The sequence below is a fragment of the Numenius arquata genome, chromosome 1 (assembly GCF_964106895.1).
Source record: "Numenius arquata chromosome 1, bNumArq3.hap1.1, whole genome shotgun sequence".
NCBI lineage: Eukaryota > Metazoa > Chordata > Aves > Charadriiformes > Scolopacidae > Numenius > Numenius arquata.
In genome coordinates this window covers 25040140-25067622 of record NC_133576.1, presented here as the reverse complement: position 1 = coordinate 25067622, position 27483 = coordinate 25040140, and the positions used below count along the sequence as shown (strand labels likewise).

At 42.3% G+C, this 27483-nt stretch overlaps 1 protein-coding gene across 1 annotated transcript; it reads left to right on the top strand.

Annotated features, from left to right (window-relative positions):
* The first annotated feature begins 8198 nt into the window (after nt 1-8198).
* MPZL1 (myelin protein zero like 1) lies at nt 8199-26942 on the top strand. Its single transcript, XM_074152950.1, has 5 exons — nt 8199-8434; nt 11568-11781; nt 16363-16495; nt 19828-19933; nt 26488-26942. Exons 1-5 carry the CDS (start codon nt 8228-8230, stop codon nt 26587-26589), a joined length of 762 nt encoding a protein of 253 aa, XP_074009051.1. The 5' UTR covers nt 8199-8227; the 3' UTR covers nt 26590-26942.
* The last annotated feature ends 541 nt before the right edge of the window (nt 26943-27483 follow it).

Below are 27483 nucleotides of genomic sequence, written 5' to 3'. Positions count from 1 at the left end.
TTGCTTTTATACTTAGACGTCAAGATTAGTTGATGTGACTTTGTCTAGTCATCATTTTTGTAGATGATGTTGCTTTGTGTCACATATGAATGTATGGGGTGTAGATGTCAGGGTTTTGGTGGTGGTGGGGCTGCAGGGACAGTCACTGTGAGGGGAAGCTGGGGCTGCCTTATGCCTGACACAGCCAGCTCCACTGGACCTGCCACAGGGCACGGCTGAGCCTCTCAGCTGAGCTTGTGTCACCTCTGTGATAATGTTTAAGAAAGGACAAAGCACCCACACAGGCAGTGAAGAGTGAGGGGAGAAAAAGAGCGAGGAGCAACACTTCAAACCTCAAGGTGAGAGAAGGAGGAGGGGAGAAGGTGCTCCAGGCACCAGAGCAGAGATTTCTCTGCAGCTCCTGGAAGTTTTGTGAGAGACCAAGGTATTTCCCTGCAGCACGTGGAGAGGACCACGCTGGAGCAGATATCCACACTGCGGCCCATGGATGACCCCCGGATGGATTAGGTTCTCCTGAAGGACTGTAAGCTCATGGGAAGAAACCATGCTGGACCAGGGAAAGGTGCAAGGAGGTGTTATGAACTGACCACAACCCTCCATCTCTCCCTGGCTGCTTGGGAGTGGGAAGGAGGTAGAGGAGTTGGGAATGAAGGAATGAGGTTGAGCTGGGGGCCAAAAAAGGGGTGAGGAAAACGTATTTTAGTTTTTGTCTTTGTTTCACACCACCTGATTCTTTTTTAATTGGCAATAAATTAAATTACTTTTCCGCAAGTCAAGTCTGTTTTGCCTGGGACAGTAATTGGTAAGTGATCTCCCTGTCTCTGTCTCTACCTATGAGCATTTTCATCTTATTTTCTCCCCTGTTTGGAAAGGGATAGTGAGAGAGCAGTTGGCAGCTCTCTGGCAGCTAGCCAAGGTCAACCCACCACAATGACATGCAAGAACATATATGTAGAAATATATATACTTCAGACCAGATAGCACCATAATGGATTTCTGATGTAGAGATGGTCAGTCTCTTTTTTTGTTACGCTGATGTGTGTGGCTGCTTAATACTTGTGTGTTGTCCTTATGAAATACAGCATGGTTTGCTCCTGGGTGGAATGGCTGGCATGGATTTCACTTCCACGTTCAGGCTAAATGATGCAAATGAATTCTTTGTGTGGAAATTTGATGCAGCATCTGGGTGCTTTAACAGATCTTGTGGAGTTTCAGAGGTGCAATTTGGGCATGTCTACTCCTGTCTATTAAGACATGAAAGCTGGGATTTCTCCACCAGGTGTTTAATCTACAGTGAAGAAATGATGGCCTGTGGGGACATAAGTGCCTATAATTGCAGTAGGGGACTATAACTTAGCGCTGGTTTTCTGAAATATTTGTAGGGGTCTTGCTGTTGTTGTTTCATGCTGTTGTTGTTTCATGCTGATTGTACTAGGAAACTGTGCTTTGTGGGAGAAAGAACTAAATGTCATGCAACTGTAGTTGAGAGGGATGCCGGCAGTAGACTTGATGTTTCACGGTACGTTTGACGTGAAGTAAGAGTATTTCTTAATGAAAGCACTGTTTCACAAGTGTATATTGTTTTTGTGATGTATGAACCCTAGTCATTAGAAAATCCCACATCCTCTTTTCTGATGAAACTTCTGGGCTGCTGGGGAAACCACAGTGAACATATCAATACACTGACTTTTCTGTGATTTAATCAAGACCTTGAAATGTGAACTGCTCAGATTCTGTTTGATTAATGCATTTCTTTCCATTGTCCCGATCTGTGACTCTGTCATCAACTTGTTACCTGTAACAGCACGTCTGAATCTTTTTATCTTTCCTTCATCAGACTTTTTATTTCCTGATCTTTCATCCATCAGAGACTTTATTTACAAATTGTATAAATGATTGTATTACCAGGTATCTTTAAGATAAACAAAGCAAGTTGCTTGTGTTAGTTAATAATCCGATGACTAACCATTTCAAGAGGAAGGGCGTGTAATGCTTTTCCCAGTGTAGGATGGGAACTGGGGAGCTGTAAGCATCCAGTGTTTAGCGATCTGATAAAAGTTTCTGCTTAGACTGTGTTTGCTTGGGGAAATAAGATGCCCGTGATTATATTATTAGTTGTTTGCATTCTTAGTTTGTTAGGACTCCTAGCGATCAAGCGGAGTTGGATCCAGGGGAATCAAGTTTATTTTGGCATGTTCATAGCCTTAATGAACAGAACCCTTTCACTGGATCCAAGATCTCAGTGGAGATTATGGTCCACAATTAAATTTTAATGAGCTGTATGTTAATTAGTGTAAACCTTCGGTGCAAGGAAGGATTTCTTTGTGACGTGCTACCAAACCAGACCTTTGCCTGGTAGAGTGGGGGCCCTATTTCTGTATACAAAAATGTAGAATAAAAACAATTCTTGCTTGAAAGATACTTTTATTTTATTTTATTTTTAACCAGTATGAAACAAGGGTAAGCAACCAGGGGATACAAGTAAAAGTAGGAAAAACCACTTCAACTTTAGCAGGCATTGATCTCCAAGCACTGGCAGCTTAGTTACTGTTGGATTTATAGAGATGCTGTTACTGAAAGTTTTGGAAGCACTTAAGAGAGCTCAAAGGAAGTGAAGTAAGTCTGCAGGTTTTGAGCAGATCCTCCCAAGTGTGAGGGACTGTTTAGAAGGTACTACAATGTGGATTTAAAATTCTGATGAGACTGATACTATAACATAGTTTGGGGGCAAGAGTCTCTTAATACTGAAACAGGGATGACTGCTTGGATGCTTGATGTCATTTAAATGACTGTGACATGCATTGGTGAATTTCTGTAATGCCATGTAACCTTGTTATGTCAGCTCGTGACCTTGTAATTTCTTTCTGGGGAGTGGACCATAATTTATATATTACTGTGTTTAATCAAGAATATAGCTTTGAGTGTAAGCAGTTAGTGGTAGCGGACAAGAGGAAGAATCCAGGCTCTGACCTGTAAGGTAATCTGTAGAGGAGACGTAGCCTATGTGAGTGGCTAAGTTGCCACCAGATGTGACTTGCTGAATCTCAGCTGACCTGGCCAAAGGTGTCTCGGAGAGGACACCTGTGAAGAGGATTCCTATTGGTGTGCTGTAGACAGCAACTGCCATCTCCTCTACGAGTTTTTTGATCAAGGTGTACCCCATTTCAAAGGTAGCAGTTTAATTCACTCACCAGTGCAGTGCTGCAGTCTTTCATGTTACTCTGGTGAAAACTGTTAGCTTGACTGTTCTTAATCTCACTGAAAGCTAAATAGTTAACCACAGCTTCGTTAACTAACTAGATGCACACTCTTGTGGTTATGAATCCTTGCCTGCTGCCAATTCTGAATGACCTTATCATCCTATACTTTGCTGTTGGTAACTGTAAAGGCTTCTTTCACAGGGGTGATTTCAGAGCAGTACATTGGTGCCACTCTTAGGAGTATCAATGGTGGCGCAGTGCCTGGGGGTTGTGAGCTGGGCCAGGGCTGAACTGTCTGAAAACATGGAGCTTTTCCACTAGTTTTGTGTAACCTGGCAGTCATGCTGGTGTTATTAGGAAGAAATCAAGAAGCCCTGCATCTTCAGATCTGCTTAAGCTACCGGAGAGCTACACCTTCAGAGTTAGGAAGGTCTTGTTCATTCACAGCAAGTAAGTTAAAACAGTATTAAGTCAATAAAGATTAGCATCATAGGATCATAGAATGGTTAGAGTTGGAAGGGACCTTAAAGATCATCTAGTTCCAACCCCCCTGCCATGCGCAGGGACACCTCCACTAGAGCAGGTTGCTCAAAGCCCCATCCAGCCTGGTCTTAAACACTTCCAGGGATGGGGCATCCACAACTTCCCTGGGCAACCTGTTCCAGTGTCTCACCACCCTCAGAGTAAAGAATTTCTTCCTTATATCTAATCTAAATCTCCCCTCTTCCAATTTAAGACCATTACCCCTTGTCCTGTCACTACACTTCCTGACAAAGTCCCTCTCTGGCTCTCCTGTAGGCTCCCTTCAGATATTGGAAGGCTGCTATGAGGTCTCCCCGGAGCCTTCTCTTCTCCAGGCTGAACAACCCCAGCTCTCTCAGCCTGTCAATGTCAATTAGGTGGCAATGCTGTATAATGAATAATGCTTACTCTAGGTGTGCATATGTTGAGTACTACATCTTCTATGGTCAATTCATGGAAGAAAGCAGTGATTGTGCACATATGGTATCTTCCTGTTCTTAACATCAACCTTGAAGAAGTTTGATTACTGGGAACTGTCATACTTACTGTCTGTCCAGAGCAAAGAGGACATCGCAGTAATGAAGGCCAAGATACCAAATAGAGTTTTTAGACCAGTGTCAGCTGAGTGGGTGGCTAGAAACTGTGCAATACTATGCCTTGACCTCAGAAGAGTTGAGAGTCAAAAATGCTTGTACAGGTTATGAGTTGGAGAAACATGTGGCTGGTCCATGGTGATAAACGCAGTTGTGCAGGGCTCTGGGGGAAGAAATGAGCACTGTCTTAGTCCCATTTAGTGTGAGCTGGAAACTTAGGCCTGACAAAGATATCAGACTGAGGCTGTTCTTTGAACATAAGGAGACAGATCCTGAGCAGAGACATAGATCTGAGTAGTCAGTGCAGTGACGGGAACTGAACTTGTTTTGCAGGTACAAGATACGGAGAAAAGAGAGACCTGAGAACAGAGAAAGCGCTGATGCAGGAGGGACCTGAGAATGAAGTTCCGTGATGGGAACAGTAAAAAAAGATTAGTAAGTAAGTAAGAGTAGTAAGATTAGTAAGTTAGAGTGTCCTGTCCTATTTCAAGAAGAGGAAGATTGTCTGAAAAGGAAGATGAGGACGGAGTCTTTTCATTGAAGTATGGAGGCTGAAAATTACGCTGGTGAGAGTTGTTGTAATTGGAGTAAAATTGCTCCAACAACACTTAAGAAATGAAAAAGAAATGGCTGAAGAGGCACAGGTGTATTTTTTCCAATGATTTTGGTGGTAGGTGGGAAAAATAGAAGCATCTTTCTGCTGAAAAGAAGAATTAAAGCAAGTGAAGGCTAGAAGAGATTCAGAGGGAAATATTGGGGCTACAGGAAGCGTGATGGGATCAAGGAGGATCTATGGGAGAAGAGCAAATGTTTTATCTTTGCCCTACGTACCTTCCAGATCTTCCCTTGTTAAAGCTCTCTTATCTCTCATACAGTGATACATTTTTTCCTCTTGAGAGGAGCTCAGGCTGAGGAAGCTTGAGGAATGGAACAGCGGTAAATGTGACTGGAATGTGACTCAAAATTCAACTTTCTCCAACTGAAGTGTTTGAATAGATTGAGGAGCTGGAAGAAGGATGTAATCCTGGCAAATGTGGAAAGAGAAGGAAAAGAGATAAAGTCGGAGGTGATTCATGTGGATTTTAATATGGCAGAGGAGGGCAGAGAGTTCAAGGTAGTAGGAACTGCCACTGTATCAGTGAAAGTATGGGAGCAGAGGGCTAAGGGTGAACAAATGTAAAATGTTATGTCCTCTCTACCACTTCTGAACAACTATGTTAAGGTTTGGGGTGCTTATGTCTCATGCTGTAATACAACAGAGACAGGAAAAATTTTTTTGAAGCGGTATACACTGAAAGAACAAACGAAAAGAGGGACTCTTTTTGTGCTGGGGGGAGAGAATGAGCAAAGAAAAACTTGAAATTAAGCCAACAATAGCATGTATGAAAATTAGACTTGCTGGAAATATCTGTACAATATTACATAGTTCCTGCCTTCCTAGACTGGAGAGAGAAGTTGGAGATTTTTTTTTTTTTCCTTTTGCTTCACTACGGTTCTGTCACAGGTTGCTAGTGACTTAGAACAATGACTTCTTTAGATTAAGCAGATCTGTGCTCTGTCTGTGTGTGGCAAGGAGTTCTCCGTACCACGTACAAGCAGACAATGTCTGTGCAGACTCTTTTCCTCCTACACAAATGCTGAGGGCATCTTGCTTGTTTTATGGTTGAAAGGGAGGCTTGTTCTGTGGCTTGGACTCAAAACAATGGATTATTTTTTTTCTTTTCTATTCTATTAACTGGAAAAAATACATAAAGCACAGCAGCTCTGAGTTCATTTCATTGAATTGCCAGAAGCCTTTGTGTATTCCAAATAAATATTTGGTAATTGTTTTACGGAAGAATATTTTTTGGCCTGTAGTCGGAGTACGTACAAGAGAAAGGATACGACCTCTTGATAAAAATCACCCTCTTTTTAGGGTGCTGTTTCTCTTTCACTCATTTGAAACGAGAACAACGAAGACAGGGGAGTCCGAGGGATCAGGGGTAACCTGATGGGACTGAGGAGGTAGTGAGTTTAAGAAGTGAACAGCCTGGACTCTGAATGGCAAAGTGAATGAATGGTGGTTTCGTCTGGTTTTGGTTATTGTAATTAAACTGGTATGTTAAATTCTCCCATCCCTGCAGTGCTTGCATGCTCATTCCATGTCCCCTGGGCATGTGCTCTGCCTTCCCCTGGCTTGCCATGCTGGTTGGGTAAGAGACAGCGGTTCCTACAAAGCCATGCACATAGTGATTGTTGGGTGCACCCAGGTGGTCAAGGTGTTTTCATCTCTTCTGTTGTTCAACCACTTAACTGACTGCAGTACAGCTCCAGAGCTCGCAGGCAGTCTGTATTGCAGGGCCAGCTGCCACTACCTGCCGTGTTTGTGGCCTGTGCCACAGTGGTCAGCTGGAGTTGCCCAATCGACTCGGTGGTCGTGGGGCAAGAGAAGAAGACGTGAAGTGGCACAGCTCATGTGGGCTTTGTTTTCTTGGAGAACAAGGCTCCACATACGTAAAAGATGGTTTCTAAAATTCTCTACAGAGCATGGGCTTTGCTTAATTTTAAGCTCCAACAAAGTAACCTGGTTTATGGCAAATCTACACCTTAGGATGGTTGTATCACTTGAAAGAAGCTTGCTGTCTAACTGAACTGAAGGCTGCTGAGCTGTTAACTCTCACTGACTAAAAGCATAAACCCTATGATTTAAGAACTGACGTAGGTGGGAGTTTTCTGTTGTGTTGTTCTGTTGTTTTTTTTTTAAACTGACTGGAATATTTCTCTTCAGTTTGCCTACTTTAAGAGCTGTTTTATTCAAAGCTGAGAAATAAATCAACTAAGATATTGAAGAAGCAGGAAGGCTTGCTTTCCTCTTCTAATAAGGGAGGAAAACCCCTGAATTTAAGATACTGTAGCCCAGAAACATAGAATCATGTGATCAGAAGCAGATTCCTAGTTCAATCTCTATGCTGAAAACCATGGTTTAATAAAAATTAAAACTTACATTTGAGTTTCCAGGTGCATGTCACATGTGCGCCCTACCCACAGTGATTTTACAGGATTTTTGCTTTCATGTGGGCATCACACAAACGCTGGAAGACATTCTTTTGTGATGTCACAAGATCACGTGTTTTTTCTTAACGTAAACTTGAATGAATGTACAGATGTATCTTTGCTTAAATCTAGATAGGGATAGTATCTTTGCAGTTTAAAAGGTGCCAGATAAAGAATATATTCAACGGGTTTTCCAAATCATGCTGAATTTCACTTACTGTGTAGGAAAACTACTGGCACAAGCACAGTATTAACCTTGATTACTTTAAATTTGGGGGGTGGTTGTGGTCTGCTTCCTGTTTTTACCATGCGTAAGCCTCGTGGTACAAAAAAATTATACTACTCTCATGCTTCTGAACTATATCTGAGTGATTATTTATGAGGTCTTGCACATGAAGACCTTGAAGCATGCCAGAGAGCAGAAGCAGGTGGCTTAGCTGGGAGCCGGAGAGGTTTCTGGAGGTGAGCTTTTGTTCTACCTACAGCTGAGAAAAACTGGAGATAGGAAACAAGATGTGAGCCGTAGAGGAAACTGAGTAATAGCTGGATCCAAGATGTTAGTTCTTCCGATGGAGCTTATTTATTACAGTGTCTGCTGACAGCAAGTAGGAAAGAGTTTTAAACTCATCATTTGCACCATAGAATTGACTTCCACAAACTGTTGTAGAGGAAACATCTGTGGATGGAAAACATCCTGTAACAGATAATACAAGGAAAGAGAAGTGAACTGGCCTGCTCTGTACGTGGTTTTATTGCAGGTATAACGCAATGTCTGTGCACTTGATGTAGGAGTTGTTGATGTCTCGTCTCTTTTCCACTTATAGGCAATGTGATATGAACAGTTACCACTTCAACTTCCTGATTCTCGAAACAGCACTGATGCCACTTCTTCTCCTTCTTTCCTCTCTTTACCTTTCCCATACAGTCAAAGTATCAGCAGTAGAGGTCAACACACCGGAGGAGATATTTGTGGAGAATGGGACAGACGCAAAGCTTCCATGCACATTTACATCCGTGGAAGTGATCAGCAGCGCAGCATCTGTTTCTTGGAGTTTTCAACCAGAGGGAGCCGCAACTCGTATCTCAGTAAGGAATGGCTGTAGGGGAACCAACCTGGGAGGGGAGGCTGTGATAAGTGTGCAGAAGCCTTCTAGTTGGTTCTGAGGAGCAAGCAGATATGGATTGGAGCTTCCTTCCATGTCTCTTGTCTCCATCACTGTGATGGAGACATCACTTTTAGGGGAACTTTTAGAGTTTTTTAAAAGTATTGCTATATGCTAGATCTCTGCAAAGGCTGGAGTGTGCAGTGGCTGTAAAATATACTAGTACTTACTTAGAGGAGAAGGGATGTTGGTGTGGTAGCAGTATTTATGAAGTAGATGTGCATCTAGGAATCTTCTAAGTTCTATATCCTCTTGCACTTGAACTGAGCTGCAGAGCTATGCACTGAATGATAGTGGTCACAGAACTTAAATTTCCATATTACAGTGTTACATTGTGTGTTGTGCGTGTTGCTTGTTTTCTGCTTGTGTACTGTTTAGCCTCTATTTGAAAGGGCTTAAAATAAGACCAGTCTCCCTGTTTTCAGAACAGAATTGAATTGCTCAAATCAGTAAGCAGTTACATTCTCATATTGAGTTATCTGACAAGAAAAAAATCAGTCTAGGAAGCAACTTAGGCTAATAGTAATTGCCATCACTCATTTCCTTTGTGTTGAGCCCAAGTTTGCTCAGATCCTTTGGGTATGAACCTTCAAATAAGTGGCCTCAGTAGGTTGTTAGCTGTCTTCTTCCTCTGTCGCATAAGCTGTGCGCATTGGAGTCTGAGCTTTCTGACATTTCTGCTTCTCTCTTATTCCTTGCCCTGAGCCAGAATTTGGAGGAGGCAGAACAAGGGACTCTGGGGCAACAGGGAAGGTGTGGGGACAACAGGTTGCTCTGCAGGTTCCCTCTGCTGCAGACATGAGGTGGTTTAAACTCTAGAAGCCCTTCAATGCTCAGAATAGAGATGATTCGAAACAGTGTATGAGCATCTTGCTCAATCTATAGAGCTCTAAAGAATCAGCTTCTGAACTCTCGGTGAATAAATATTTAGTTTTGAAATGGGAGCTCTTCTCTTTAGGAAGCCAAAGCAGCTGCTGGGCAAAAGCTTAAGGAAGTAGGGCATATTTCCTGCCAATGTTGAACAGGATGGGTGAAAAGAAGCCATCTGTTTGTATGTTTTCCGCTCTCCATAGAAAAATCCACCATATATCCTGTTTTGCCATTCCCTTTCTGCATCACTGTCCAAACTCCTTATTGTAGAAATACAACTTCAAGACGTAGCATTTGTTTTGGAAGTGAAGTCAACTCAGACGTTCTACCTGGATGTAGTTATCAGGACAACTGAGGGAAAAGCAAATTATCTTTGAGCAGAAGTGACCCCGTATGATCTGATGTTAGTTCCCTCTTGCTTTTGAGGGGCTGAGGAAGGTATAGAGGGAAGATTTTTTTAATGAACCCAAGTCATGTCAATTACATGGCTGGGTGGGCATTAATTTGAAAGATGAGTCTCATCATCAGCTTATGTCTGAGCTAAGCCCATGCTTCTCTTGAAGAAGACGGTCCTGTCCCCTGGCAATCTGTTGGCTAGGTGGTGAGGGTGACTTGACTGAAAGCTTCCCCTTCCCCCTCCACATGCCCACACATCTCTGTGTGAATGAAACATCTGATGACAGCAAAGTTTCACAATCGGCTTAAACCGCTCTAAACCCATCAGCTTTAGGTTTCAAAAGAAATCTCACGTTAAATCACTGAATCAAGGGCATGGAGTGACTTGAGTCGCTTAGCTTGTGTTTCAGGATGTATTTTACTTTGTGATTTCTCCTGCCCCAGGTGAGGACACCTAGAGAGCTAAGGGATGTGTCTCTTGCCTTCTAGACTTCCAGTTGGATGACTCCCCCCTGTGCACAGGGGTGTGTTAATGCAGTGCCTCTGTGCTAAAGGTTATAATCCAGCTGGAAATGCTGCAGACTGAAGCAGATTTCCTCCGAAATGTTGACAGATGACTGTGTGCTAGCAGACTCCCTACCAGATGAGATAGGTCGTTGGATTTATGCTAGCCTGTAGACAACAAATAAGTGTCAGATTGACTGCAGCACAACAGATGGTCATGTGCACATACCTGATTTGGGTCAGGTTCGTTCTGCCAAATGAAGAGTGTGGGTCTGATAGAAAAGATGTTGGAATGGCAAGGGTAGGAACAGGAGAAGAGATGGGAGATGACCTGAATACCTTGTAGCCAGTCTGTTGTGGCAGAGAGACCGCTTCGTAAAAAAGGTTGTAGAAAGAGGAAGCTGGAATGTTGCCTTAAATTTCTTTAACCCTGCACTGGAGACTGAACTGAAGAGAGTTTGAGGTGATTCTTGGTTGATTTAATGTTGTCTCTCCCTCTTTCAGAATGTGAAATTAAGAATGAACGTGGTCCTGCAATACAGCCTTGATCCCTCTCTTAGGGTTAATGGCCAGTGTTCAAACACCCTATATATTTGAAAGCAGAGTTGTCCTGTAGAGGTCTATGCACTTCTACTGCTGTAAATTTCAATTTTGGTCAGGTATAGTGAGGGAATATGCAGTTCCTCCTCAGACTGTACGAAACAGTTTCATTCTTCAAGGATTTTTGGTCATGTCTAGGGAGCGCAGGGCCAATGTGCAACTTAGTCACCCAAAAACTTGGAATCAGTTATATTTAGTCACTGTGAAGGTTTCTGGAAAACAGCTAGGTGCACTCTAAATTGCTCATGGGATTTTTTGGGGGGTGGAGGGAAGGAGGGTATTGTGTGTTAACTTAGCGGTGCTATAGTTATAAGTAACACGTAGCAAAACATGAGATAGGAAACTCGGTATCCTTTTCCTACTAGGATGCAGAAGGCTTCCTGTGACTGAAAGAGAGATGGCTGTGATCCAGAACTGTTCTATCCTTTGATTATTCCCAGGTTACCAGCCTTTTTCTCTTTCACCCACCTCCTTGTCTTATATCTTGAGGTATAAGCCATAGCATGGTTATGTGATCAGGAAGCAACAAGCCTGACTAAAGTGATGAGGCAGGAGGAAAAACATCTCAAATACTAGCTGTGTATAATACAGTGGATTCTGGGGGAATGCTGTAACAGTGAGAGAAGCATTGTAGCTCTGTATTCTCTAATTGGATTGTTCTTATATCCTCTTTTCCTTGACTACAGTTTTTCTATTACTTTAATGGAAAGCCATACCCTGGAAAGGACATACCATTTAAAGACAGGATCACTTGGGCTGGAGATCTTAACAAGAAAGATGCTTCTATCAGTATATCAAACATGCAGTTCCGGGACAACGGCACTTACATTTGTGATGTCAAGAACCCACCTGACATTGTTGTCAAACCAGGAGAAATCCGAGTTAGAGTTGTGGAGAAAGGTATTCACCCTATATGATTTATTTTCTTTCCTTTCCACCCCTTCCTCCCCCTTCTGTGTCTATATCACTTTTCTTGGGGGTGGGGGAGTAGCCTGGAGGGAACAACTGTCTTTTTAATTGTCTTCTTCCAGGTCCTAATAATCGAATTGATATTCTGTCAGCTGTTTAAAACACTAAATGTCATACCCTTTTCCTCTATACCCACTGATTCCTATGCTTTTAACAAGTATTAGCAAAAGCTGATGGAAACCTCGATGAAAACCCATCTTATCATTTCAAAGTCTTCTGATTTTTTCTGTATTATGGTATGTGAAGAGTTAGGATGACTTTCGAAATCTGGGGACCAAGGAGAGAAAGTGGCAGACCCTTCTTTCTGGAACCTATCCAGTATATATACTGGAAAACAAAATGAATAATCTGGCCCAAGCACTTACTGACAGACAGTAAAATGCTGCTTTCTTTGATGCGAAGGTGTTTGTGTTGGATGTACATTCAGGCTCTTTTACTCGGATGTTCTTACAGTATCTATGGTGACCCTTATAAACTGCAAGGGCTAGCTACTTGCAGTCATTTAAAGCTTCTGATTAGCATTTGGCAACAATGACCACAGTTCAAGAGCACTTATATTCTGTATATCAATTTGGCTTTTAATTTCCCTTGGCCATCCAAAACATTTGATTGTTCTACCTAAGTTGGAGGTCAGCCAAAGTGGGACTGTTCCTAAAATGAAATGGTTCTTTCGGTGATCAGATTTCCAAATTTATATTTAATAATGACAAGAATAAATGTTGAATTCATAAATGTCAGTGCTGATACAGCTGTTCCATTAGATTTTAATATGTTAGGGAAGATACCTATGCTCCAGTTAGAATAATACTGCTGCTATAACAGGTGTGTACCCCTGCTCATGAGGTCATTTCGTGTACTTTTGTAGCCATGGTCTATATCTAACCCTTCTCTTCACAGAGCAGTTTGAGTTGGATGGGACCTCTGGAGGTCCTGCCATCACTTAGAACTTTCTGTTTCTTGGAAGTTTGAAATCTATATAAAATAGGGTCAGTTTATTTTCATACAATGTGCTGATAGTCTCTATGAAGAAGCAGTAAAGCAACTGCTGGTTTGGCAAAGTCAGGCTGTCTGGGCAAAGCCTCTTCAGATTTTAACCCAGGTTAAGCAAATCGAGAGTGACTTCAGTACACTAATTCAGCTGATGTTTTTTAACAGACTTGCATGCCGGCTTCCCCATAGGTGGAGCATCTGGACAAGAGAATCTCACTGTTTCTGAAGGGAACCCTGTATTTGGCAATACTTCTCATCATCAGAAAAATGCTGCAACAATTTTCTTCAAATTCTTAGGAAGACCTTGAAAACAGGTTTTCAAGCTATAGCTGTAATGCTATCTTGCATTCTGACTTGACCTGGAAGTACTGCTCTTGTAATAGGTTGTAACTCATCCTGAACTGAGCTGGAGAAATTTTTTCAATTGAAATAAGTGCATGTTGACTCTTGTGCATATATATTTTTTTTTTTTACTATGTATTCATTTAATTGTTCTGAGTCATGTCTGGTGTTGTAAACTGTTCAAAGCCACATACATACTTTATGCATTTAAATGATCTCATAAATGCTTGGTGAGCCTTACATTTTGGATTAAATATTTAATAAGTTCCAGGGTGGCTTAACTGTTCAAAATTGCCAAGCCAAGCTAACTTGGCTGATTTTCACTGCAGTATCTACATAGTGCTCCAACAGCTCCATCAACTACATTGGAAGAATCCTACTGGCAGGAATGAGAAACAAGACTGTTCTTTCGCTAGTGCATCTGAATCTGGAAAGGACTACTTTTCAAAGCCTAAATGACAGAAATTTGTAGGGAACTACAAGTCCTTACGTTAGGCTGCCCCTACTTGAAATAGGAAGCTACTTAACACTGTGTTCAAGGCAGCTTGTGTTATCTGGAGGTAGTCCATCTTTGATCTGAATTCTCATTGTGGAAAAAATTAGAATTGTCATATGAAAACATTAGCAGCAATGGAAAGCTTTAGTTTTATCAAATACCTTCAGTATTTGATAAAACTGATACTAACACACTTCGAGCAAAAATGGAAGTTGCTTTTAATTACAGTGATATTTAGTGAAAAGTATTCTTCGAAAGGCTGGATTTTTGGCTTGTGTTAAGCTGTTAACTTAAATATTAGTTTTCAGGGCTGGTGTTTGGTCATGTAGCTGGGACTGTCTGTTACAATGAAGTCATTGGCTGCTCTGCAAGTAGTTATGAGGAATTAATGTAAGTGTGGAATGCTGAAAAATATAAGAAAAACTAGGGGGAGACATTCTTCAACTGAACTATGTGGTCGTAAAATTGTGTGAGCTTTTCTATAGTCTGTTGGACTATGTTCTGAGAGACAATAAGGCCAGACTGTTTCACATGCAAACAGTTGCATTTTTTATGTGGTCTTAAAAACCTCTGTCAACAGAACATAACTGCTGTCCTTTACTCAAATTCAACCAACCAAAAAGCCCCTCCTGATTCAAAGAAATCTATCAGATTAGAAAATTATCGGACTAGATAGAGCCAAAGTTTTCGTATCACTCTTGCAGCTCTGCACTATAGTTTTGGGTTGCTGCTTACTTTCTTGCTCTGAAAAAGTGTGTGTGTGGGGGTTCTTGGAAAGGTGAAAAAGCACAGAAACTCAAGAACTCCTACTTCTTATATGCCTCAAAATAAATTTGTTTATCTTTGCATGGGGCTCAAACACAATCTTAGTCTTCTGTACCTGAAAAGTATTGCCATTTGTAGGACTCTGTTAATAGCAGATGGGTCTCTGGGCTGCCAAGAGGTTCTGGAAAAAAGGGATGTCTTCATCTTTAATTTCTTACTAAGACTCTGAATTACCATGTTGTTATGAATTGCCATCTAACGCTGGGGAGCTAGGAAAGCTGCTGATGTAATATTTGGCCAAATGATGGTATGATAAGTGAAATGGCTAGAGATCAGGTAACCCTTCTCCTGAAAGTTGCTGAATTCAAAATGAACATTACTAAATTTAAGCCCTGGTTTTTTAGTATGATGCCCCTGCTTCAGGGTACTGCATTGTGCTGCTCCCTTCTAGGTAAGTATGTCAAAATGGGTTTGGTCTACAGACTGCAAACTTTCTGGGAATGCTTTGTATAAGCATGGCCTGTAGTCCTTGCTGGAATGAGTCCAGCAAAGGGTGACTAAGAAGAGAAACTAAGATGATTAAGAGACTGGACCGCCTTTCATACAAGGAGAAGCTGAGAAAGCTGGAGTTGTCTAGCCTGCAAAAGAGAAGAAAGGCTCAGGGGGATCCTCTCACCGAGTGTTTATATACACTGACAGGATCTAAAGAAGACTGACCCAGGCTTTTCAGCGGTGTTAGTGACAGGACAAGAGACAATGGGTATAAGTCAAAACATGGGAAATTCTGTCTGAACATTAGAAACCACTTTTTTGCTGTGGTTTAACACTGGAATAGGTTGCCCAAATTGGTTATGGAGTCTTCTGTCCTTGGCGATAGTCAAAACAAAACCGGACAGGGTATTGAGCAAACTGTGCTAGTTGACCCTGCGTGAGTTGGGGGGTTGGACTAGGCAATCTCAAGACATCTCTTCCAACCTCAACAATGCAGGTATCTGAGAAGGATTTTTCTGTGTGAGATGTTTTACCTGTTGGACATTACGCTGAGTCACTTGTATTTGGTTCAAGTAGCTAGTGTAGCATATAGTCTTGTGAGAAACCTTCTGGTCTGAGACGTTCCTTGCATTAATCATGATGCAGGGGGAGGGACTTTGTTTCTTCCTGGGAAAAGCTATAATGGTAGTCTGTGTGTTCTTTACCTTGCAAGTGATTTGTTCTCATTCTCTGATTGGCTTTTATTTCTGGCTGCTCTGTCTTGGCCTACCCTCTCCCAAAATTATATTGGGGAAAATGTGAGTAAAGCAATACTGTGTTCCTGTAAGTGTATTTCTAATATCGTGCAATGATCCTGACTTAAGACAGGAAAGAATGACTCTGTAGAAATGTATAGAGATGTATTTTGAGACACCAGAATTATGTATAAACAATCTTAAGAGTCATCATGGGTAGTAACTAGGCTATCTGCTGCATGCTACCCAGAGAACAGCCAGCCTTCAGTGCTCTTAGTTGGTTAGCAACGCGCTACGTTCAGATCTGCTTTCAAGCGTGCCTGCCTTTTCCTGTTGACCTTGCTGGGTATTGCCGGATGAGTGTAACTCTATTTTTTCCCCATCAGATACAAAATAAGAGAGGGTTGTCCTCATTGTCACTTGTGTTCCCTGACGTATAAAAATTCTTGGTTCAATATAAACTCTCTTCTAAAGGACAGTGACATTACGAACACCCTTGGTGTGTGCTCTGTTCATACGTTATTTTGCTGGCTGCCTGCTGTCACTACCACTTAGGCTGCATGTTATAATTCCTGGGTATTGCATTAGTGCCTTCTGCTCTAAACAAATCCAAGGTCAAGAGTATTTGTGGCTTGAACTTCTGTTAATCAGGGAATGCAGAAGAGTTGAATGTTTTCTCCCTTCTCTCCCCAGACAGCCTGCCTGCGTTCCCCATTGCCATGGTGGCAGGGATAGTCATCGGTACGGTTACAGGTCTCTCACCGCTCATCTCTATTGTCGTGTGTCTTGTCATCAGAAAGAACAACTCTAAAAAACGATACTCTGGGTAAGAGATCTCCCTCCTCACCTGTGGATGATGTGAGGAACAGCAGCAGGATCAGAGGGGGGAGGACTTAGAGGGGGGTAGGAGTTTCAGCCAAGTCTGGGCAACCATGGCTAGAGATAGAGTATGTCCATGTGGAACACTGATCATCTGCCTATAATAATGATTATCTTCGTACTATGCTTGAAAAGACCTATTGACCATGAGTTGCACCCGAAAATCACTATATGTTGGAGTTGATCCCCAGCCACAAGTGTATATGCCCTTTGAACGTTTAATTCAAGATCCCCTCGTTCCCCTTCCCTTTCCTCCTGCTCTGCTTCCCCCTGACATCCCCCATCCCAAAAGAAAAGTGCCACACATGCACTCTTAAGGAATGCTCAGTGTTGAGATTAAGACTGGATTTTTCAGTTACCAGTGTCTGGCTTCTGAGCCTGGACTATACTTGCCAAAACCCCATTTGTCACCACACTTCAAAGTAAAGAAGGAGTATCCGCTCTGCATCCATTCTCATACACTGCCTACTTTTTGTTAAGTTACCAACCCTGCAAGCTTTTTAGTGTTAGGAGGATAACTCCAAAGTGAAGCATAGATCTTTGAGTGGACATAAGAAAAAGCAACAAGAACTAACAAAGGCAGACTTGAGTCCTGTGGTGATGGAGCTTGGTGCTGGTGGGGGAAGTGCTTCCTCTTTTCTCCTCTCTAATTAGCTGGTAACTTGCTTCTATAAGAAAGAACGAAAATTACATATATAGTCTTAGAAATAACCCCCAAACCTATAACTTTCTTTTGTTCTTTTCCCAACAAATGTTCCTGCTTCCTGCAGGTTCTTTGGGTTGCCTGTGGGATAAAAGAAAATAACTCCAAAAATAAACTTGTGGGGATTTCTAAATTAAACTTTGCCCTATCCTTTTCCCAGTTGGAGAGCTTAGAGAAAGTGAGTTGGCTATTGCCCAATGGTAAGGCTAAATATAGCAAAGGTGGCTGTGTGTGCTGAAAATTGTGTGGAAAGCCTGGTTTTCCCTTTCTGCATGTGCCCTTCCTCTAAGAACTGAAAAGAAGCCTGCAGTTTCATGCACCAGCAGTGTGCGTGAGGTGGTCCGCTTGCCTTGCTTCCCAGTTACCTGCTCTACGGTGTATTCCTGCTGAGGGACACATGCTGGTGCTGAGCCTGGAGCAGTAGTTCATGCACTGTAATTTCTTGTAGTAGATTTAACTGCTCTCTCGGGAAAGTAATCTCTGAAGTTTAAATACTGCTTTCACTGACCATGCCAGCTCTGCATGACATGTAAAGAGAAATCAAGTGTGCTGTGACCTCCTCCAAACTTACGGACTATCTTCTACATGATGCTAACCCAGTGTGCGGTGGTGGTGAGATGCACTTACTCTTAGATAACCATTCTGCCTTGAACTGAGGTGGGCTGGGGCACTGCGTGGCATCTGGAACCCTTGCATGGCCACAGTCTCCATTCATGCTCTGACTTTGGTGTTTTGTTTTGTGTTTTTTTTTTTTCTTTCTGCCTTGGTGTGCTGGGATCGGATCCTGCTTACCTTCCTCTCCTTACAGAGATCCTGATATAGACGCCAGATTGGGAATGTAACAGGGCTGGGTCTTCTCTTCCAGTCCCACTAGACACCATGGTAACTAATCAAATTGGTGGTTGCTGTTAATACTTGTGTGTATGTGTACACATTTCCTCTTCCTTTGCTGACTAACCAGCTAGCTCTCTACTAACATAACTTCACTGTAATTTGTGCTGGAATCTGTTGGCAAAGGGATGATGCATTTCAGTGGGTGCTTGGGTTTCATTGTCTCATGTCTAACTGGGGTGGGATTGCTGCTTATCCCAAGTGGTGTCCCTCCATCTCTTCCAACAGTGAACTTTGCCAGTGCATTGACTAAAGCACAGGAAATTCAGAGCCCTTTCTGTGTCAAAATAGAAGTAAATTCCCTATAAGCGTTCCTTTGGCTCAGACAGCTTGTGTGTTTGAAAACTTGCAGCGATCTAAGCGCATTAGTTGCTTAAGGCTGCATTATGACTTTTAGATAGTGTAGTTCCGAAGAATTTTCTGAATAAATCAAAAAATTCATGATTACATCATTTTGGTAACAGAAGGGCTGCTTTGTCTCTGTTTGAGACAGTAAGAGCCCCTTGCCGTGATGGCTGGGGGCAGTATTTTTATTTTCTTACTGCTGTATGTGTGAGGAGCTAAGTCTTCTATGGTTAGACTTACCACAGGATAAAAAATTATTTCCCTGTGAGGAGGTGGTCTGCTTAATGTCACTGTCCTCGTTTGCTTGTATTCTGTACTTGCTTTGTACACTGTCTGTCTCAAAGATGGTGGGGAAAGAATGCCTAGTGGTTGGAGGGTTGTGGTAGCAAAGGGAACTCCTGTGTCTGCTGTCAAGGAGGTGGCTAGTTTTCTTTCCTGGGTGCTTGGGTATGAAGAGGTAGACCTAGCATTTAGAGACCCATTACTGCATTGCCCAGAAGCTACTGATGTTAAGTGTAAGGGCATTTACTCATATACTTAGCTCTGTGGTATTAATTTCTCTGTCTGCTTGTTTTCTTTTCAGTCCTGCTTTAAGCAGATGGAAAAAAAGCAAACAGAGTGTGAAAACTGGCAACCTTCTTTTAGGGGTGTCGGTTCTCACCGCGAGACAGTTTTCTTGTTTGAAAAACAAGATTTGCCTGAGTAGATATTTGAGTGGCTATGTCAGGGCACATAGCTTACATGTCATGTGTGACTCTTGAAGCAATTGTTCCAGAGACTAGTGTCTGTTGTGAGTGGGCAGAATTATTTTGGGATTGTAGCCTAGCCAAAAGAAAGGGAACTAACGGGGAGTTTGGTAGGAAGTACCTTGCTGATATGGAGGGTTGGTGGCTCTTGCAAGTGCTTGCTTTAACTGTAGCACAGGTATAACACTTGCCTCAGTGACTGGGACTATTTAGCTCATAGTTAGAAGATAATTGCTCTTTACCATTGTTAACTGAATCTGAAGCCTCAGCGGAGAGCACGCATGGCTTTAGACGGGTGGGATTGAATGGTAACATCTAGGGAACGGGGTTTGGAGGAGCTGCTGTGCTATGTTAATAGTTGTTCCTTCATGTTTCTTGCCAGTGAGACTCTGGGAGGAAGGATAGAAAAATGTCTGGGGAGAGATGGAGAATTATATGTGTTTATTTCAGAATCCATTATGTTCATTTTTACTTTGGCATAATCTGCCACATTCATCTTGCCATCATTCGTTTTTTGTTTTTTGTTCTTTTTTTTTTTTTGTGTGTGTGCCTCTTGAACATTGTCGTGCAAACTCTGCTCTGCCACCTCGTCAGCTGCAGTACATCTGAGAGCTTGATGTCACCGGTTAAGCAGGCTCCACAGAAGTCGCCCTCCGACACAGAGGGTCTGGTAAACAGCGTGCCCGCCAGATCACACCAGGTAAACTGCTTCCTGCTGCTTCCCAAAGCAGGATCCTCCTAGAGTTGTGTGGGAGATGGTATGGAAAAGATAAAGGCAGGGTGGGACACACGAATTGGGTGCTGTCTGTCAAGGTGATGAGGGCTGGGGTGTAAAAGTGTCTGCTCTGAACAAGGGGTGGGCAATAAGCTGGGATTGGTGAACTCTTCTGTTAGCAGACTTAATGCAATTGGAAGAATAACATCTTGATTTTAGTTGAGGTGGAGTTTTATGCCCTGTTTGTAGTAATGTATAAAAAAAGATGGTTCTGATCTTGTGCGTTGACATACGCAAGCAGTAGTGAAGTGCGAGAGTGAGAGCCCGGCAAGGAGTGGGCGGTGAGGAGCTGTTTAATGTAGAGACAACATTATTTACTAGATGTGTAATCACCCCATAAACCTGCCTAATCTGTTCTGGGATTGTAATGGGGAGGAATTTTACTTACTCTCTCATCACTGTGAAGGTGGATGCCCTGTGGCGTGTTCTTCCTTTGCAAGGAAATGAGCCAGCGCAGTGCAAACACTGAGTAGTGGTGATCAGTTTGAAGATGATTCTTGCTGCTGAGAGCTCTCCTCTGCTGAGCCACCCAACTTTTGTGGGCTTGAAATTGCCACGCTTCGTCTTGTGCTTGCTGCTGTTGGCAGAGTTCTGCTGACTTTGAAGGAAAAAGGTGACTTTTATGCAGGCTTAACAGCCCATGGGAAATTAGAAGGGAGAGAGCATGAGTCAGACAGGGATTCTGTGCAGTATATGATTACTTATTAACAGTGAACAGGATTTCCTTATTTGTAAGCTGTGTCTTGCCTCTTGATTTGTGTATTCCCAACAATTTTCCTGTGGAGGTATGGATCCTGAGTGAGTCTAAGTCCAAAATAGACTTTTTCTTAACTAGCCACCTTTTAGCAAGCGGCTGCAGGGTAGTGTGTGAACCAATGGGTTTCTAAATCAAAGTTATTACCTGATTTCTTAATTTCTCCCAACAAAATAATGGAGATATGTGTTAATGTGTTAACACTACAGAAAAAAAATACAGTGCTGCCAATGAGCTAGATAAAGTTAAAGTCCCTACTCTGTTGGGCTTCCAGTCTGGTTTTGAAATGCATCTTACTTGGCAGATGCAGTATTTCCAGAGTTTTAGCACGTAGGCCCACAAAGCTACCTACTGACTTCAGAGAACAGTTATTCTCTGAACATAAAGGCAATATGCTCCAGCTATAAGATTTAAAAATAGTTCAATTTTTGACTGGATTGGTCTCCAGTAGCAGCAGGCTGCATATAAGGCCTAGATAAAGCTCATCTTTTCTAGTTCATGGTAGGGGCTCCTAGAATGGGTGAAAGAGGCAGGAGATTCCCACCTCCTTTCCTTCCTCCCCTTTCTCCCTGCCGCCCCCCCGCCCCCCGAAAAAAAAGAAAAAAAGCTTAGGTGTGCGATGTATGTTGCAGTAGCTGTTGGAGTTAACTTCCCTATGTCAAAAGACAAAGGTGCTTTATCTAATTACTGTCATGGTATGAAGCAGTACGTGCAAGTGCCTTGAGAGCTGCATGGAGGAAGAGTTTTGCTGTTATGTGCTTACATCTTGAAAGCAGAAATATTTTCCTTTTCTCTGTAATGTTTTGGTATGAAAACTTACTGTGTCCTCAGCCTTCCGTGTCCCCAGTGTTCTGGGTCTCAATGTACAGGAAGGAACATGTTAGAGTAAATTTAACTCAGAACTGGTGTGCTTTTGCCCTTCTGTAGTCACTCCAGTCTGCTTATTCCTTGACAGGGTCCTCCAGGGTCTTCCCGCAGGTAAGTTCCTAAAGGAAAACATGAAGTGTTAACACTGCTGACCTCAAAGGAAAAGCATGGGAAATGGTTTTAGTTTTGTTTAGTTTTAGTTTAGTTTTTTAGTTTTTTAATCTCTTTTGTTAGACAAGGAGAGCTTTGCCTGGATTTTCATTTCTTGGCAAACATTTGTAGCAGCAAGTGGTTCCTCTGCCTTCTGTTAAGCATTTGTCCCACCTTTACTGAACAGAAAGTAAACATATTTACTTTTCTTTAGAAAGATCCAAAATAAAATCAAGGTAGATCAGGTTTTGAACAGATGGTTTAAATCAGTGAGGAAACTAAATTTCAATTGATCACACTTATATTTTTAAGCCATTGTTGGGGGTTTTTTTGTTGGTTTTGTTGGCTTTTTTTTTTTAAAGGGTGCTATCAACATGCAAATTAACATGTTTGAAAACTAGGATCACGTATAAGTAAAACCTGCTATTTCCAGGTTATTACCAAAATCAAGAAATTAGTTGTAGTATTCAAGCTTTTGAGCTGTTGTGTAGGTAGAATGTTTGTATTCAGGTTCCTAGCAGTTCCCAGAAGCTGTTGCAGGCTGTTTGCTGATTCAGGCACACTTTTGTGTCTTGGCTTGCCTGGCAATTACAGACCAGTGGTTCAGAGAGTCAGTGCTGCGGGCAAACAGTAAAGGACTGTGGGCTTCTTTATAGCCTTTGAGTTGGTAGGATGTGTAGGAAGTGACTGAATGCTTTGTGCTTCACTGGTGAAAAACTGTGAGTACAAATACACAACCCCTGCCTCTGCAAGTTAAAAACACTAATAGAGGTGTTCACTCTCCAAGAATGGCGTTTAAATTAAATTTATTAAGTGAAGTTTTATCATTTTGTTATTTATGTGTCAGTTTAAGAATCAGTGATGAAGTATGTGTCCACATAGCTTCTCGGCTGAAAGTGCACTTGAGCCTGCACTTCCTTTGTGTTTTGGGTGCAAGTTCATGAAAGTGTGGACCTTGCTTTCTGGAGTCCCCCGTAGTGCTGAAAGTATGCATATCTGATTCTGCGAATGTTCAGTTGGTTCGATCAACTCCACTTGTTTTCACTGTGTCTTTCTTCCCAGCAGGTATGTTCTGTCCTGTCAAATTTGTATGTGGTGTTTCTTCTCCGTGGCATCATTCTGTAGTGACTCGTATTCTACCATGACTGTTCTTTGGATGAGTGAGAAAAGCATTTCCAGTCAAGGCAAGAACTATATGTGTTTCCCAGATGGCTGTCTGTGCTTAGCTAGTAATCTGGGTTGCAGCAAGCAAACTGGAAGGCGGATGTGTGTTGTCCCAAGATACGCTAACTCCAGGCTGGCTATCATTTGTCTTTGTGCTTTGCAAGCAGCCAAGTATTCATTTCTAGGCAGGCTGAAGGACCACTCGTCTTAAAGAGTAACTTCCATAGAAGTGCATTTCTGATGTACAAAGCGGTATGGTATAGAGCTCCTAAGCGGGTAGGTCTGTTAATGTAGAAGTGGGAAGCACTAAAGCTACATTAGCTTAAGTGCAGATTTCTGGCTTTGCTCCTTCTGGTTTAAGACATGCTTGAACAGTCTCTGTTCAGGCTTTGTTCCAGGCTTTAACTGGACCCCAGGATCCTGGGAAGGTTCATGGTGCTGGGAATCTTGACTTAAATTTCAGATAAATTTCCTGGAGCTGGAATCTATGGTAGCAACATCTTTCAGAATCTAAAAAAATCTATTAGACCTCGGTGGTCTAACTTTGCAATTCCTATTTCTTTGCGTAACTTGCAATTCATGACTGTGGACAAACTTCTAGAAAGTATTGGTGTGCCTGCCACTCTTTACCCTTTGGTTCTGAATGGAAAAATCTCAAGGCTTAGGGAAATGCTGGGTTTTATGTGGCAGTGCTGGTCAGTCTTCTGGTTCTGAAGAGTCAGGATGAGTTTATTTGGGATTAGGTGAAAGTTCTGAATTGTTTAGACTTTTTAAAAGGTTTTACTTGTGGAAGAAGAATCTTTACAAAGATTCAGATCACTGGAGGTATCAAATGCTGGAAGGATGGCCCTGCTGCTGATTATAATCAGCTAGAAAACCAGTTGGCAGCAAATGAAATAGATGAATCATTATAAGAGATCCTCCTTTTCTCTGTGTTAGCTAATCTACCACTTATTTAGATCACAGTGAACACATCCACACAATGATAGCTCAGTTTGGATCAGTTGATCACACCAGTCAGTCTCTCCACCACCACCTAACATGCTGGTTGCAGCAGAATAACTATATTTAACCTGGCATAAAATTAGAATAGTGATAATTGGCCCATCAGAATTACTTGAACAAAACTTGAACTGTCATAATGAATACTTTGTGCAGTGGTAGATTTTTTTTTTTTTTTTTTTTTTTTAATCTGATAAATTCAGCTTAAGAGCACTTCCTATCACACCCTGGACCTACGGTTTCAGGCCAATGAGAATTCCAGAATTGCTTACAAATAAACAAAAGTCACTTTGCCTTGAAGTTTGTATAGGCACTGCACTCTAATTGGAATTAGTAATGTAATACTGATATAATCATAGAATCATCAAATGGTTTGGGTTGGAAGGGACCTTAAAGATCATCAAGTTCCAAGCCCCCTGCCATGGGCAGGGACACCTCCCACTAGAGCAGGTTGCTCCAAGCCCCATCCAGCCTGGCCTTAAACACTTCCAGGGATGGGGCATCCACAACTTCCCTGGGCAACCTGTTCCAGTGCCTCACCACCCTCACAGTAAAGAATTTCTTTCTAGTATCTAATCTAAATCTCCCCTCTTCCAATTTAAAACCATTACCCCTTGTCCTGTCACTACACTCCCTGATAAAGAGTCCCTCCCCATCTCTCCTGTAGGCCCCCTTCAGGTACTGGAAGGCCACTATAAAGTCTCCCCAGAGCATTCTCTTCTCCAGACTGAACAGCCCCAGCTCTCTCAGCCTGTCTTCACAGGGGAGGTGCTCCATCCCTCTGATCATCTTTGTGGCCCTCTGCTGGACCCGTTCCAACAGGTCCATGTCCTTCCTGTGTTGAGGACTCCAGAGCTGGACACAGTACTGCAGGTGGGGTATATATAATGTTGGAGACCGGAACAACATGAGAGCCAACAGTGTAAAAAAAAAAAATAAAAAACAACAAAAAAGTGGCTCTGATGAGACTTTAAATCTAGAGTTTTCTGAGACATCAGTATCTCTCTTTTGAGCATTTCCTCAGTCTGTTATTTATATTCAGCATTTTAAATCTGCTCACAAGCTTTCATCCTTCTGTCCATCTCCTTCCTCTTTATCACTTGGGAAGTACTTTACCTAGTAGATAGAAACTTTGGGTTTAAACTACCTCTGAAAGAGAATGAGGTATTTAGCAGATGCATGCTTTGCTATTGTGTTGTGGGGAAAACAGCTGTGCAGAAGTGTACCTATATGGTCCTTCAAAGACTTAATTTTCTGTACAGGAGGTCTCTTTTCATCTCTGGTCCCTCATTGCTTTGGAAGATGGATGGAAGGATTTCTGGGTCAGTTCCATAGAGATGTTTTCTAGTTTGACAGGATACCAAAAGTACTGGGGAAAAAGAGATGGGAAAAATGCCTGTGAAGGCGACTTCTTCCTGGGACATAAGGGAAACAGAAGCAGAATTAAATAGATGAAATTATTTTGAAGCAAAAACTGCTGAAAAAGCTGCAACCAAACTAAAAGATCTCTCCTTATGATTTCCCCCACCCTCAGATAGGACAGTCCCTTTCCTTCCTGCACAAGAGGTGTGTGTGGTGTATGATGTCTCTGCCGAGGTCACCTGGTAGGTGGTTGCAGCCTTCTGCTCTGTGCTTATGTCAGTTTGGGTGTGCAGAATCGGAGCTGCAGGTCAGACCTTTCCATAAAGGTCCCACCTGTCTTGTTGGGTACCTGCTCTTTACAGGCTGCAGTCCTGTTCTCAGCCCATCTCGAATAGCTGCAGTTCGCTTTCTTGTGGGCTGTGTTTTTGGAGGACATGGTGTTTTAGGAAGGCGCTGGCGTGTTTGCATGCTCTGCCGAAAGGCCGTGCTGTCGTGTCCTCCACTGCACCCCAGCAAATATAAGGAAGGTGTGTGGCCGTGCTTGCCCAGTGTGTCTGTGGAGGCACTCACTCCCTGGGTTGGCTTGGAAGTCAGGTAAGAATATTCTGCATTACTGCGCCGTTTCGGTGTTTTCTGGCTCGCTGCTGTGCAAGTCTTGATCCCGTCACTTGCTTGGGCAGTGACTGGTGTTGTAACATGGCTGCAGGTTTGTTCTCTCCCTCATTATCTGAGCTGTGCTGGGATTTACAGGATTTGAGTGGCAGTATCGGGATGCATACTCTGCTGTCTACTGGTAAATCTGTAGTACAGTTCCTCTCGAAAAACATTAAATCTGGCGTGCATCTCACTAAGCCACGTGTCTTTGCTGCATAGCATGTAAAATTTACTGCTTTTCAGAACAAAAAATTCTAGATTTTGCTTTTTGTGAGAAGCAAGCAGCTGTAACAGTATTAAAAGGAGGAAATGGTGCTGTTTAGCATGCTCCTGATAGGAGAAAGGTGGCAGACTAGAGCTCATTTGTAGGTGAGGCTTCATTCCACCTGCTTCAAAGTGCTGTTAGCAGTCATAAAAGCTCTGTGGTCTTGGTTTAGCTTTGGTCTTGCTGCAGCCCCTGCAGAAGCAAGGGGCAATATGGCCTGAAAAATACTGATCGTGGTTTTTTTTTTTGTTCTGTTCCCAGGGCCCAGTCATTTATGCGCAGTTAGATCACTCCGGAGGACAGCACAGCGACAAGATTAACAAGTCAGAGTCTGTGGTCTATGCTGATATTCGGAAGAACTGAGACGAGATCTTAAGCTATCCAAAGGAAAACACACATTCAGACTGGAACTGCTTGAACAAGATTTGACCCAGAGAACTCACATGTGGCCTTTGATGCCTAGGCTAGGACCAATGCATGTGCATACAGAGGGAAAGATATATATGTATTGTGTGTAAATAGTCTATTTAATCGTACAGAAGTGAGACCAATGTTGCATGTTGAAATGCGGTAAGAATTTTGCTTATAAATTGCCAATATTCTTTTTAGTATCTTGTGTGACGAGAGAGAAAGTGAAAACTCGCATCACATTTTTAAAATATTTTTATCTTGATTATTAATGGAGAAACTGGAAGATGCCTGAAGATTCTAGATTGACCTGGAGATTCTTTTTTTTTTTTTGCTTATAGGTCCTAATCTCTTTTGTTGAAGTGAATATAGAGAAGATATCTTCTTTATATTCACAGAGTTCTTTATGCATACAGGGTATTCATCTTTCCTTGGTCAGATTCTTAGTACGAGCTGCCTTCTCATATCAACTAGAGATTCTCACTTGGTCTTGTAAGGCCAAATTGTGACTCCTAGCTATCAGAAATATATGTCTTAGCAGTGTAAGTGAAGGAAGTGTTTAGGCCTACCTGACCTGTGTCACACAGGTCACAGAACTGTTTACTTCTGTATTGAGCCCATCTATTCGAGCTTAGTCCTTTAAGGTACAGAGATAGCGTTGAATTAATGAATTTTGTGAAATGGCAGTTTACCTGTGAAAACTTAAGAGCTAGTGAGTTAAAGGAATCTATAGCTGTAGGTGGTTGCCTCAGACTCTGCTGAACCTCTCAATGAAATGTTTCTTCCTCAAAGCTCTGTCATTTCATATAAGCATGGAAAAGGGCTCCAAGGGATGTGGAAGCTGTAGTA